We start from the raw sequence: 14542 nt of genomic DNA, 5'->3' as shown, positions 1-14542 counted from the left end.
ATTTGGGCCCTGGGGCACGTGTGAACTGCTGGAGGTTTGCTGCAGATGTGCTTAGGTCCTGGAGTTAGTCATTTTTAAAAGCGAGGCTCCACAAACAACTTGACTGTTTAAATAGAAAGGGAAGGAAAAATATGGCTGCTGCACAAGAGTCCCGGAGACATAAATATTTATGAAAATTCCTCTTGTTCCCTATTTTGCTTCTCCGATGAGCTCACTGTTTTTATTTTCCTCTCACAAGCCCCGAGTCATGCAACGTGGTCATTAATGAGGAGCATGTGCCCTCGTGTAACAATGTTGAAAGGGGCTGGCCAGGGGGTCAGGGTTATCCCTTTGTTTGTGGCTTGACTCGGAGCAGGGGTGTCCCCGAGTCACTGCAGCTACCTGTCCCTGGGCACAGTAGCTGCCGTTTGTTTAATTGGCCATTGCGAAAAGCTTTGAAGAGCTTGTGCGTGTGCACTGAAACCAAATCAACCCTTTGTGTTTTGTGTTTAGAAGCAAAAAGGCCATTTGGAAGGAAGCAATGACATCTGAAGAGGATTAAAGGAAGCACCAGCAAACCCAAGGGCCAGGCTGTGGCGGTGAAGCCGCTGGCCACATTACAGGGGAGGGTGCACAAGCAGGAATCCCCAGAGGAATTCTGGCTGACTTGCAGGTTGGAGCTAGCAAAGGTTGAAAGGCTGCAGCAAGTATAACCCAGTGATTAGTGTGTGTCACAGTGTCCCCGATCCAAAGAGGCTCTGAGTCTGTTACAGCCCCAGCTGCGGAGCCTTGTCTCCAGTTCAATTCCTGGTGTGTCAGCCAAGATAGCAGCGGTCATACATGCGCCCAGCAAACCCGAGGTCATGCACGTGTCAACATCACGTGCCATGAATGGGGACTGAACCAAGGTCCTTCACGAAACAATAATGGATTCTGATGGTTGAGCTAAAGGACGGCCACAGCTGTGACTGGCTCAGAACAGCAGGCGCCATTGGTGCTATTATGCCAGCCCACAATGGCCCGATCTCAGCACAGACTGACACAGTGGGTAGGCTTGCCGGAAGCAAGGCTAATCCAAACTCACACATGCAGATTTGAATGCTGCTGCGAGGGGGAGCCACTAACGTACGCGCGGCTGCAAGATGTGTTACATGCATGGTGGGTAGTGTGCTAAATTTCTCTAGTGTAAACAAGGTCATAGTTCCTGGAGCCAGCAAGTGTGGGAGACATAGCCACAGAGTCTAGTACAGTGAATTATATGAGCTGAAAGGTAGCAGGGACAAAAGGCCCTGCCTTCCTCCACTTCTCCCTGCACCCTTTGGGCATCCTGGCTTGGACAGTGTCTGTGCACTCCTCAGCATGATTGTGACTGGCCTTAAAGAGGCTTGGGACGTTTCCGTTTCCATGCACCTTCTCCCTCCCATGAATTGACGGGTAGCAAATCAAACAATCCTAAAGCAACAAGATAGTGCTCAGTCATCTACACTACTCTTCTTTAGCATAATACAAGAGTTAAAGATGAGAAGGACCTATAGCTTATCCGGTCAATTGTCTTGCAAGGGAAAGCTTGATACTGGGTAATGCTTATATTCTGGTTGCTCCGTCTATTCCTCTTGTTCTGCACATTGCTGAATTGTTTGCACTGTGTGTTGGCTGTACTCTGGGTGGTCTACATATTGTTTGCACAGCCTGTTAGGGTACTGTTTCAACTTTATGTTGTTGTATAGTGTACACCAGGGGTAGGCAACCTATGGCACACGTGCCAAAGGCAGCACGCGAGCTGATTTTCAGTGGCACGCACACTGCCTGGGTCCTGGCCACCAGTACAGGGGGCTCTGCATTTTAATTTAATTTTAAATGAAGCTTCTTAAACATTTTAAAAACCTTATTTACTTTACATACAACAATAGTTTAGTTATATATTATAGAAATAGAAAGAGCCCTTCTAAAAACGTTAAAATGTATTACTGGCACGCGTAACCTTAAGTTAGAGTGAATAAAGGAAGACTCGGCACACCACTTCTGAAAGGTTGCCGACCCCGGTGTACATTGTGTGTTGATTGCATTCTGTTTGTACTTATCTTGTTTGCACTGTCCTGATTGTGTTCATGTTGAACTGTATATTGATTGCAGTGTGTTGACTGTATTTTGGTTGTTCTATATAGTTTGCAGTGTGTTACTGTATTGTTTGCTTTGCATGTTGATTGTATTCTGATTGCATTGTATATTGTTTGTATGTCAACTGTATTCTAAATTCACGATGTACTGTTTGCGCTGTATTGTGGTTGTACTCTAATTGCTCCTCATATTGGTTGCACAGTGGGTTGCTGTATTGTTTACACTGTATGTTGATGGCATTCTGCTATCACACAGATCCAGACCATAAAGAGAGAATATGAGATGAGCACTGATTGCTGAGCAGGGTTAAAAAGTTCAGGACTAGCAGGATTATAAATTCACTCTGTTATCCTGATAAACAGGCCAGATTTCTATCAGCACAACTACACCTAAATCATTAGGGTTTGCATGGAAAGCAAAAAGAAAAAACCCTGGAAAACTTCTTGGACGAGAATCTGATGAAATGATTCATTGGAACCAAATATGGAGTAAAGCTGTTGCTTGGAGCACCATTTAGATTGTATTATGAATATAACTGAGCCGGGGAACAAGGTTACAACACAGTTGCCCAGCGCTAACACCCTTTGTATTGGCCTGTCACTGAGAAACAAGACTCCCCTCCCTTCCCATCTCCCTGGGCCCCTACTGCGCACAATAACATGCCTTCCTTTGAAGCAGCCCCACATTCCTGCACTCCTTGGCTACTGTCTGGGTTCTTCCGCCTCCCTGCAGCCCCTCATGCACGTTCCCATTCTGAGCGTTAGGAGTTAGGTTACGTAGGAAGTGGCGAGTCTTTCCAGGAATCCCACCCTGTCCAGCAGCCAGGAACTTTCCTCTCACCCTCCCTGATCCCCTATGGAAAAGTCATATAAGGAATGTAAATAAATGGGGCTCTATAGAAATTGAATAAAGAATGAGATCCCCCCTTCTGCAGTTTTTTTGTGAGCTATGCTATAGAAGTCTGTATCAGGGGACCTTTGGAAAAGCACTTAGGGCCAGATTTGTAAAGGTATTTGGGACCCTAACTTCAGTTGATTTCAATGGGAATTAGAGGCCTAAATACCTTTAGGCCTTAGGGCCTGATTCTTTGTTACATTAAGTTCCCTTTGTCCCACTCTGGGAGCAGGCAAAGGGGCCTTAAAATAATCATGAATGAACCAGGTTCAATTGGCTCTCTGTGTATCAGTTTCCCCATCTGTAAAATGGGAGAGATAATGCTTCCCTACTTCATAAAGGTGTTGAGGATCAATGCATCAATGACTATGAAATACTGCAGTGATGGGAACCATGTAAGGAGATGGATGAATTTGTCAGTAAAAGTGCAAAGTGTGATCATGTATTATTGTTATGTGTATTAGGTGTCATAACCGTGCTAGGCACTGTAAAAAACACATAATGAGAGACTGTTCCCACCATTAAGAGATTATAATCTAAAGAAACAAGATGGGCAAAAGGTAGGAGGGGGGAAAAAGGCAGACAAACATCTGACGGTAACACCTTCCACTGCAAGTGCCAGGCGCACTTCTTTGACTTGCCTTCTCTAACATAAACACAGAGCAGTGTGGATGTGTGTGTGTGTGTATATATATATATAAAATTCCCCCCTCTTCCCAAAAAACCCCTACCAAAACAAATCACTATACTCCACAAACAATTCTGTCTTCTGGGGAGAGGATGAGAAAGAATGAACTGTCAACAGATGATAATCATGTCACTTAATGCACAACTGGAAGGTGCTCAGATACTATGGTGATAAGGATGATATAAGAACCTATATAGATAAGAATAGATTAGGAGAGTGATTTCCCCAAGGTCAGTGACAGCTGGGAATATAACTCAACTCCCATGAGTACCTATCAACTGCACAATCCACTTGACCATGCGGGCTTTCATGTGTATTTATCAAGTTAGACTTGTTATTTGTATTAGAAGCGTAATCAAGGAGAATGGGTTCTTCCTTTTATTATTTCTCCACAGCTCGTAAGACACCCCCAAGCTGTAGGAATTTCCAGGTTTGCTAAATGGCTCAGGAAGGACAAAGAGAAAGAACAAATACGCAGATTTCCAATCCTGCAAGGGATCCAAGGCACAAAGGCACAAGATCGCAGAGGAGTGTGCTTGCTTAAACTGAGTGTCTTTATTCTCTGGCAGGTCTAGGACCACGGGTTCCATTAGTCAGCACTTTTGAATGTCTCAGACACACGGGCTCTGAATATATCAAAGGGCACTGCATAGTTTGCCAAGGGGGTTAAACCAACCCAGTGCCTTGGTGAAGGAGTTCAGCTTCTAATGGGTGAGAAAGAGCCCATATCAAATAGAACCTTGCTTTCTGGAGATGGAATTATGGGTTTAAGCAAGATGGTTTATTCAACGTGGTGCTCTTTGTTTTAAGAACACGAAGACGACAAGACCTCCGGAAAATGGCTTTTAACAGCACAAACGCTGTCCGTGCATGCAGAAGTTCCAAAGTCCACAGCGGAGGCTTTTCTAGCTCCGTTATCAGAAATATTTGGGTTTCTGGCCACAGTGGTGGGTTGAAGCTCTGAAGCAGACCCAAAACCCCAGATCCAACCTGTGGAAGTTCAGATCAGGGTCCAAAATTTGAGGCTTTTCATGACCCCTGAAAGATGCCTTAGGCTTGTCTCACACATTGTTTATACTGTGTGAGCCCGTTGAATTCAGTGGAGTTTCTCCTGGTTTGCACTGGTATATGTCTGCGGACAAACAGGCCCGGGAGGTTTGGCCAAGCTAAGCATCCAAACATTTATCTGCATAGCTGAAGTTATCGAAAACTGTTGGGACTTCAGATTGGGCTGGAAATCCAGAGAGAGGGTTTGAGCTATATGTAGTCTCTCTCTCTTGCTCACACACATACATCTCGTGTGCACAGACACACACACACACACACACACACACACACACACACACAAAATGGATGTAAAGTGGTACCAAATCAGAGGGGCAGTGTTTTACACCTGCTCACTTTGCACAAGCATAAAGTGACTTCCCAATACAGAGAAGAAACAGGGCTCCAGTGTAGTTGAGGGGTGCGAATTCGGTGTGTTGGGACAGGAGGATCAAGCCTGCTGTGGTTTGTACAGGGCTGTGAAGTGTAGCTCTCTCTCCCTCTCTCTCTATCAGTGTGTGCCACATGGGCCTGCAGAATGCAATCAGCTGGGAGAGTGCCTGGCCAAGCAAAACGCTTAGCCTAGTTTAGCTTGGCAAAGCTGAAGTGTTTGTTCATGTGTGTTGTAATTGTTTTTATAACCCCAGGCTATTTCTTCTTTCTTGGTGTCACTTGCTCCTATGGACCCTGTGTCTGATGGGGAGAAATGACCATCGTTCATCGACCATATTAGCTAGTTAGCCCATAGACACCTGCGGGCTTCTGCTGCATCATCATGTTATGATAATGCTTCCTTATGGCCGTTTTGTTTGAAAGGTAGCAAGGGCGGGTGGAGAGTGTAGTCATTGGCTTTTCTTGGCACAGGAAGAAGCTTTGAGATTTGTTGTCAGCCCATTTGCACATTTAGCTGTGAAAATTCAGGGCAATAAACTGATTCTTTGTCTTTATACCATCTTTCACCAAATGTTCTCAACATGCTTGTAAACTGACGGATGCAGAGCTCTCTTTCCTGACTCGCCCTGATGTCAGGTGCTAGCACCATGCAGAGAAATGCAGCTCTTTCTGCTGACCTGCCCTCTGTTAGAGCAGGTGAGCACAATCAGATACAACCTAGAAGTACAAAAGAGCGTGAGTGTCTGATTCTCCTCTGCCTAGGGGGAGTGGGTGTAAAATCCCATTCAATCCAATTTTTACACCAATTTTGCACAGGTGTAAATGGCTGCGAGAAGATGGAGAATCAGGCCCTGAGTTGCTGAGGCAGAGGGAACCAGGACTAGGACAGAGGAGGTCCTACAGGAAAAAACACCCCACTACAATTATCCGCGCTCTGGAAGAGATGTGAGTTGCATCATTGTTATTTCGGTTAGCAATAAAGGCAAACTCCAGGAACTGAGGGTAAACCTGAATCCTATCCAGTGTGTCTTCACGGTGTTAGAAGCTGAGTAGGATCTCCACCTGCTTGGAATGCTGTACATACTAACTCCTTACAGCGATATGTGATAAATAAGTGATATAGAGGCATCACATCATTTACCGCTGCCTCTTGGGTGGAACACAACAGATATTTCATAGCTTCACAAACAGTTTAAGGCAGGAAGTGAAGAAGGCTGTATCTAGCTGAAAGTACAGCAGTAATTTAGGAAAGGAGAATGGTATTACCTGAGGGGGAATTTGACCCTTATTCATACAGAAAGTCATAGAACACTAATACATTGTAGCCACTGTAAAACCCCTAATTTTTATTATTATTTTCAAACTGGTGGAAGCCCAGTGGTTCAAGACATTTAAAGCTAGATAGGGCAGAGCACCAGAGAATGGACTGTAGGGACCAATCTGCACTAGTGGAGTTAGAGGAGATGGATTGGGCATCAAGACCTAGCAGGTATGTTTCAGTTCTAATGTCTATGCCAGGTGTCCTCAGCATGGATGTGCCTTCAGTTTTTGGGTGTCCACGTTCAGGGGCCTGAGAGTGGGTGCTGTGCTATTTCTGAAAAGTCAGGCCCCTTTGAGATGTCTTAAATTGGGGACCCAAATCACTAGACACTTTTGAAAATCTGTGGCTGTGGTTCTAAGGTTCCAATCAGAGTAGAAACCTGAGGTTCAGAAAGCTGCCCCACTCCTTTACCTTAACTAGAGCCTTCTCCAAACTCTCAGGGGAGGGGAAAAACAACTGGACCTTACTGGAAATCAGTCCCAGCAAGGAAGCCAATTAGTCCAAATTTAAATCTGACCAATTCCATGAGGGTGGGAGCAAATCCAGGCATCTTAATATGAACCCCTCTAAAATTTGGGGTGGGAAACACTGTCTATTTTCAGATCTGAAACGGTGTCTGGCTTTTATTCTCATGTTGACATGCAAAAACAGACATGTGGCTAACTTTGTTTAATATTAATTGTGGTTCATGCCAAACTCCTCCATGTGTTTAGGGGAGACTAGACCCCACGGATTAAGAACCAAAGCCTTCCATTAATTAACCCCATCTTGGCTTGTGATGCAGTTTGCAGATGAATGGAGCTGACATGGAATCCCACAAGGAATGCAAATGACATTCCAGAATCTGCAAAGGGCACTCCCTTTTCCTAGGCTGATTTTCTGAACCGATTAGGCAGATAAATTGGGCCAGGTTCAATGGGTGTTGCCCCCAAATGTCTAACCCATTTTTTTCAAAATGAATATCTAAGTGAAATCCATTTGCAGAAACAAAACAAAAAAGTCATTACTAGTTGTCAGATCCAGCAAGCCTTGCTATGATCCAACTGCCTAAGGAAGGACCCAGTTTTAAAGCAATACTTCTCCTTAGACGGGGAGAACCAACCTCCTCCTGCAGATCTGAGAGCTGATACAATTGCAAAAAAGACTGATATCATTCTGGTGTGCATTAACAGAAATGCCATATGTAAGACACAGGAGGTAGCTGTCCCACTCTACTCAGCACTGGTAAGGCCTCATCTGGAGTACTGTGTCCAGTTCTGGGCTCCACACTTTAGGAAAGATGTGGACAAATTGGAGAGAGTTCAGAGGAGACCAACAAAAAATGATAAAAGGTTTAGAAAAACTGACCTATAAGGAAAGGCTTAAAAAAATGGGCACGTGTAATCTTGAGAAAAGAAGACTGAGGAGGGGAACCTAACAACAGTCTTCAAATATGTTAAGAACTCTTATAAAGAGGACTGTGATCAATTGTTCTCCATGTCCATTGAAGGTAGGCAAGAACTAATTATCATAATCTGCAGCAAGGGAGATTTAGGTTAGATATTAGGAAAAAAACTTTCTAACTCTAAGGGTGGTTAAGCTCTGGAACAGGTTTCCAAGGGAGGCTGTGGAATCCCCATCATTGGAGGTTTTTAAGAACAGGCTGGACAGACCCCTGTCAGGGATGGTCTAGGTTTACCTGGTCCTGCCTCATCACAAGGGGCTGGACTTGATGACCTCTCGAGGTCCCTTCCAGCCCTACATTTTATGATTCTATGACCAGCAAAAAGATAAGGGGTGGCGGGGGAAGAATTTTTCAGTTTAACTGAGGCAAAAAAAGAATAGTGCCTCCAATATTCAGTCAGTTACAGAGTGGTTGAGGAAACTGGGAGTCAGGATTCCTGGGCCTCAACTTTGGGGCAATTCCATTTTTGGGTGCCCAACTGAAAGCAAATCATAAGGGTCTGATTTTCAGAGGACAGGTGCTCAGCATTTTCTGAAAACCGGGCCCCTATAAGATGTGTCAAAATTGGACACCCAAGAATTAATAGGCATGTTTGATAATTTGGCCTCTCTGTGTCTGGATAACCCTTGCCTGACTGATGGGGCTATTAGTAGAGTTAATGTCAGTAAAGTGCTGTGGGACACCTGGAGGAAAGGTGGGTGCTAGATAAAATAAATTGGTTTAACCTCCCTCTGTGTTCAGTAGGTCCATATTATTTTATATCCCCTAGCAGGAATGCAGGGACTGCAACAAGGAAACAAGCTGAAGGAATGTCCTTTCTTTGCTTCTCACCATCTTTGCTCACACAGGGCCAGATTCTGTTCTCATTTATTTGGGCATAAATCTGGAATAACTCCAGTGGAATTACTCGCAGACTCACTCTGGTATAACCAAAAACAGAATGCGGCCTACTGCAAGCAGTGCACTGTTCCTGGCTATTATTTCCTTGATTAGCTGCATGTTTGACTCTTATACAATCCCCAGAGTGGCAATTTTTCTTTTCATTCCAGTTTATGTGCTTGGTGTTTCATTGCCTTAGTACACTCCCACACCCTCCGCAGCCCTCTCTGTGGTGGAAAGAATGTGTGTAATCTCATTGTCCTTGTCTTGATTTAGCTTGGGTTTAGTTAGCATGACCTAAATGTCACCTTTTTCCAAGTAGAGATGCAAGGTTACACCTGTGGCTTGATATTAGCTGGTTTGGTTGTAAACTAGGCTCCTGCCTAGGTGTTAGGCCTAGCAAGGGTACAACTCAACTAGCTATAAGGTGTTACCCTGAATCTCTACTAGGAAAAAGGAGTTAGGTCAGACTTAGCGACCTTAGCTAAGCTTGATCTAACCTGAAGCACTTCTCGTAGTCAAGCCAAGGCTGGTTTCCCCCATGGAATATTACAATGGCTTGTAACTTTATTGTCCCTGAGGGAGAGGAAAAGCCACAGATGCTGGAATTGTGTCAAAGAAAGAAATTGTCATTGTTGAGTCCTTTAGGATCTACTGTAGGGAAGCAGGGATGGAAACTTAGGGACAGATCTTTCATTTCTCTCAGTCAAAACTCATACTGACTTCAGAGAGGGTAAGAACTGAGGGCCAGATTCTGAGACCCTCACTCATGCCGGCCAGCACTGAAAGCCATGTGGGTCCTAGGGTACGTCTACACGGCAGCAAGTCCCAAAGCCCGGGACAGCTGACGGGTCATGGGGCTCAGGCTGCAGGGCTAAAAATGGCAGTGTAGATACTGGGGCTCAAGCTGGAGCCTCGGCTCTGAGATCCTCCCCAATCGTGGGATTTCAGAGGCTGAGCTTGAAACGTCGACAATGCTATTTCAAGCCCCACAGCTTGAACCCTGTGAGCTGGTCAGCTGACCTGGGCTTTGAGACTTGGTGTTGTGGGACTCTTATCATTGCTGTGTAGACATACCTCTACTAACTACAGTGGGACCACTCGTGGAGTAAGACACTATCCGGTGTGAGCAACAAGATAAGATACTCATCTGGCGTAAATCAGCACAGCTCCATTGACGTCAATGAAACTATATCAATTTACGCCAGGTGAGGATTTGGCCTTTGGCCCAGAGTATTAGAATCTTGCTCTGAGTGAGGACTGGAGGATGGGGTACTAAGAGAATGTCTCTCTCCATGTTAATATCCCTGTCAGGCAGGAGCGGCACCAGGGTTTTTGCCACCCTAGGCAGCAGCGCTCCTCCTCTGAGCATTTGGCGGCGGGGGTCCTTCCACTCCGCGTCTTCGGGGCACTTCGGCAGTGGGTCCTGGAGCGAGTGAAGGACCCGCCGCTGAATTTCCGCCGAAGACCCGGAGCGGAAGGACCCCCCCACCGCCGAATTTCCGTCGAGGGCGGCGAAATGCTGCCCCCCAAATCCTGCTGCCCTAGGCGACCGCCTAGGGTCGCCTAGTGGAAGCGCCGGCCCTGTTGTCAGGTCTTTCACTAGGTTGTTTGTATTTTTTTTTAAATCATCTTAACTGGAGAGGAATTGAGCCTAATTTTACAGATCCACGTGGGAATATATGAGTGTCAGAGTACATATAACTTTTTGTTATTCATGACTGACAAGTTGGAGGGAGTGGGTGTAAAATATAATTTTATGGCTCTTCAGGGTTACTGTAGACTCACACTCTGTGTTTCCTCCTTTCCCTCAAGTTTAACAGTGCTTCTTGCATCTTTCTAGCATATTTCCTGTTTTTCCCCCCTCCAACTTTTGGTTCCAAACACTTTGGCTGGCTGCAGTCCAGACTGAGAACCAAGCAAATTGCTGGATTCTTCCACACAGCCTTCCAGAAAGCCGCGGTAAAGCCGAGACTGGTGTAAGATGTTAGAGGTGTGGCCCAGCACCTCATTTAAATACTGTCCTCGCCCCTGTACTGAAAGAAGCTCTGGCACAGAGATGAGAAGGATTCACATGCCGAGAGTGGGGTCAGGTTCAGGCTATGTCTACACTAGGAGCCAGGGATATGATTCCCAACTCGTGTAGACAAACTTGCGCACCGACTCATTGAGCAACTGTGCTAAAAATAGTAGAATCATAGAATATCAGGGTTGGAAGGGACCTCAGGAAGTCATCTAGTCCAACCCCCTGTGCTCAAAGCAGGACCAACACCAAATAAATCCTCCCAGCCAGGGCTTTGTCAAGCCTGACCTTAAAAACCTCTAAGGAAGGAGATTCCACCACCTCCCTAGGTAACCCATTCCAGTGCTTCACCACCCTAGTGGTGTAGCAACGGGCAATGGCGGTGGCTAGCTGCCCTGAGTATGTACCCCCAGCGTCCAGGCGGGTTTGTACTCAGCACAGCTAGCCTCTTGTGTGCACAAACAACCATTGCACACGTAATGCACCTAGCTGTCCATTTGCACTTTCAATTATCCACTTTGCATGTGCAAATGTGCGGTGGAATCCTAGTCCCACTGGATTAAATGGCAAAACTCCCACTGATTTCCATTCCAACAGAATTTCATCTGTGGTGTTTTCCAAATAGATGCTCCTTTGGAAACCTGGCTTGTAAGGTCATTCTACTGTAGTTGGCATTTCATCTTCCATCGTTCTCTCAAAGTGCACATAGGTAGAAATGTCGATTCAGCAGAGCATCCTGGGCTAGTTTCATTCATCTCTGAACCTGCTCCTGTATGCACCTCCTGAAACCCTTTCCTATGTTAGTGCCTCACCCTAAGCCTTCCCATACCCATAACTCCCACTGATGTCAAGGGGAGTTTTGCCTCTATTGTAACTCCATGACCTATTTACTGTTCTGATGCACTGAGTGACCTTTGCATCTACTGTAAATAGAGTGATGAATTGCACACTTCATCCCAGAATCCTTTGGAGACCCATAAGCATGGATACATTTGGAAACAATGTTGCTTTTATATGGGTGGATGCCAAAGGAGACAGTGGGCCAGATGAATCCCTGGAACAAGTCCAGTGGACTTATTCCAGGGATGAATTTGGCTTGATATGTTGCCTGAGTCATTCCTATTTAATTAAAAAATATGCCAAGACGAACTTAAGTGTTTAGAAATGAGCTTGTCACTCAGAAATACTTTTATTCCCGGTAATAAAAACCCTCCCCCTCACTGCCCCGGATGCTCACTAAATTATCACCGGGCTTGACTCCACAGCCGTGTCTCTTGGTTTGCAGTTTGGTTATCAGAGGCTACTGCTTGTCAGCTTTCTATGTCTGTTGACCATGCCAGCGCCTCTGCTGTGCTTTCGCACCATGCCCCTGACAGCGCGGTTACTGCTACAGACAGACTGGGGTGGAAGTGGGGACTTACCACTGTGCAGCAGAGAGGCCAGAACCACCAGAGCAGAGCCAGCATCAGGAGAAGAAAGAGGATCAACAAGGCGATGGCCAGGATGGTCCCATCAGACTGCAAGGGGGAGAGGCAAAGAGAATGTGAGCTGCAGCAGGAGCTAAATACAAACTCCTCCCTCCCCAGCACCTACAAAGCATCCTGCATTGGTATGAGTGCACGCAGTCCTTTGCGCCCAGTAATTACCCTGATAGGCTCTTGCACACTGAGTTTATTTTTACTTACAAAGCATAATTTCCCAGACCCCCATTTCCCCTCGCCCCCGACACCTTCCCTCCTCCTCTCACCCACGTCATCACTCAATCACTTCAGTGCTAGTGGAAGCTGACACCCTCATAGCCCTGCAGAAGGAGGGCATCTCTTTATTCAGAGGACACGTGTAGCAGCTTTGCAAGAGGATCCACCTCCAGGGGCAAGAAAGGAGTTCTTGGCCTCTCAGCGGACCAATCAGAGCTGGTTTATTGAGTGATGTGGACATCTGCCTACTCTGCAATGGACTGAGACTACCAGTTCATTTCTTATAAACCTCTGAACAGCAGCCGGACGGTAGCCAGATTTAACCATTGAGGGGGGAGGTGTTTGACCACTATGACCAAGGCCTTGAGCCACCCAGTCCCACAGTTGATTTATCCGTCATGTCTAGATGAGTTCACGATAGTGGCTTTTTTGAGGTGAAAGGTTATTCTGGCTCAGAAGCAGCTCAAAATACCAGTTAAATGGTCTGTAGCCACATGGGATTCTGCAGTTGTCATCCTACTACATGTCATGACCACTGGGAATTGATTGGCAGGACTGGGAATAGAACTCAGATCCTCCTGCTCCAAAAGGTGGAGCTAAAGGTGAAGCTCATTAGCTCTTCTATTCTATTCTATATCGGTTCTTAGACAGTGCTCATCAGCATAGTATCTCAGCATCTTCCAGTAGTGCATTAGTTATTAGCAGTGTAGGGACTAGATCACAGAGTTGGGCAGTTCTGAAACCAATCAGTAGATGGCAATGGTGCACACCCACAGTAACCCAGTGGGTTTTCAATCTTTTCCATATCAGAACCCTATCTCCCCCCTAAGGATTCCCCTCCCATCTAGCTGGAACCCCTCTCCCATTTAGCAGTACGGGAAGGACAGGGTAATTGCAGCCCCCTGACACCTGTTTGCAAATCCCACTCTGAGAACTTCTGCACTATCCAACTCACTACAGCGATCAAAATTGAACATGACATGTCTCATTGCTTCCAGATTTAATTTGAGGGATAAGCTCTTAGCTTCCTGAGATAAGCCAGTGTTTCTATGCCATTCCTGTCTTCTATCATCAGGCTTTGGGATCAGCAAGCAGGCAATTCGCTTTGGCTGGAGTCCAGTTGAGATGTTTTTGGTCTAAGAGCCAGACAGTTTTTTAAAAAAAGACCAAGATTACAACTTCTTATGGAGGCCTCTCGTGACATCAGGTTGAACTAGAGGGTTCTGGAGGCTCTGTTATCCAGGTGTTTATTTAAGTAGCTGTCATTCATTGGCTGGCTGATCACCGATCACAATGTTATTGTCAGCAGTGTGAGCTCAACCAATGAAAAATCAGATCAGGAAGGTTTCTCAAACGTATTTGGGGAATTTAGAAATAATTGCTAGAAAACTGGCAACCCAATCCCCCAAACACAGAGAGATGGAGAGAGACAGCTCAGGCAAAAGAAAAATCTCCCCAAACCTTTCACGGGACCCCAACTAAACATTAATATATGCTGGGGAACCCTACGATCCCTGCAGTAGCCCCGGATCAGAAGGGCACAAAGTTGGCTTAAAGCCACCATAGCCCACCCCACTCACACCCTAGGCTTTGTATTCTTAGCTTCACTGTTAGAGGCACAGCACAGAATCTCACCCATTGTGCTCTCACAGGTAGCTACTGAGTGCTGGGCACTCCAGAAAAGATACCTCCCCTCCCACTGTCCCCTCATTGCATTAGCTGCCACGGAAGCACAGAAGAAACAGACTCAGGAAATCTTTAGGCTCTCATTGCTCTTAGCTCCCATCACTTCTTTGCTGCCTGTAGCTCACAAAAGCATCTTTTCATTAACAATAGCCTACAGTCTGATTGCTACAAAACAAAGAAAAATTAGAGCTTTTTATAATTGTCTGTTAACCACAATTTGTTTTTAGATTTTTCTTTTGCAATTGCCTGTAAATACCCTGCTACATTATCGCATCTGGTTTTGTGCTAGACATCTTAAGTTGCCAGATGTTATACTGTATCTCATAATACAAAAATAAATAAAAAATTTGGAAAGATTCTGTATGCGAAATCTTCA

At 45.6% G+C, this 14542-nt stretch overlaps 1 protein-coding gene across 1 annotated transcript in view; it reads right to left on the bottom strand.

The window, feature by feature from the left end:
- The window catches only part of ANTXR1 (ANTXR cell adhesion molecule 1), a 194154-nt gene that overhangs the window by 83940 nt on the left and 95672 nt on the right, over nucleotides 1-14542 (bottom strand). The window contains exon 13 of the mRNA XM_065399001.1: nucleotides 12205-12300. Within this exon, the coding sequence (XP_065255073.1) occupies nucleotides 12205-12300 (96 nt within the window). The remainder of the gene's footprint in view (nucleotides 1-12204; nucleotides 12301-14542) is intronic.

This window comes from Emys orbicularis, chromosome 2, assembly GCF_028017835.1.
Source record: "Emys orbicularis isolate rEmyOrb1 chromosome 2, rEmyOrb1.hap1, whole genome shotgun sequence".
In the NCBI taxonomy this organism is placed as follows: Eukaryota; Metazoa; Chordata; order Testudines; family Emydidae; genus Emys; species Emys orbicularis.
This window is presented reverse-complemented; position numbering and strand designations above follow the sequence as displayed.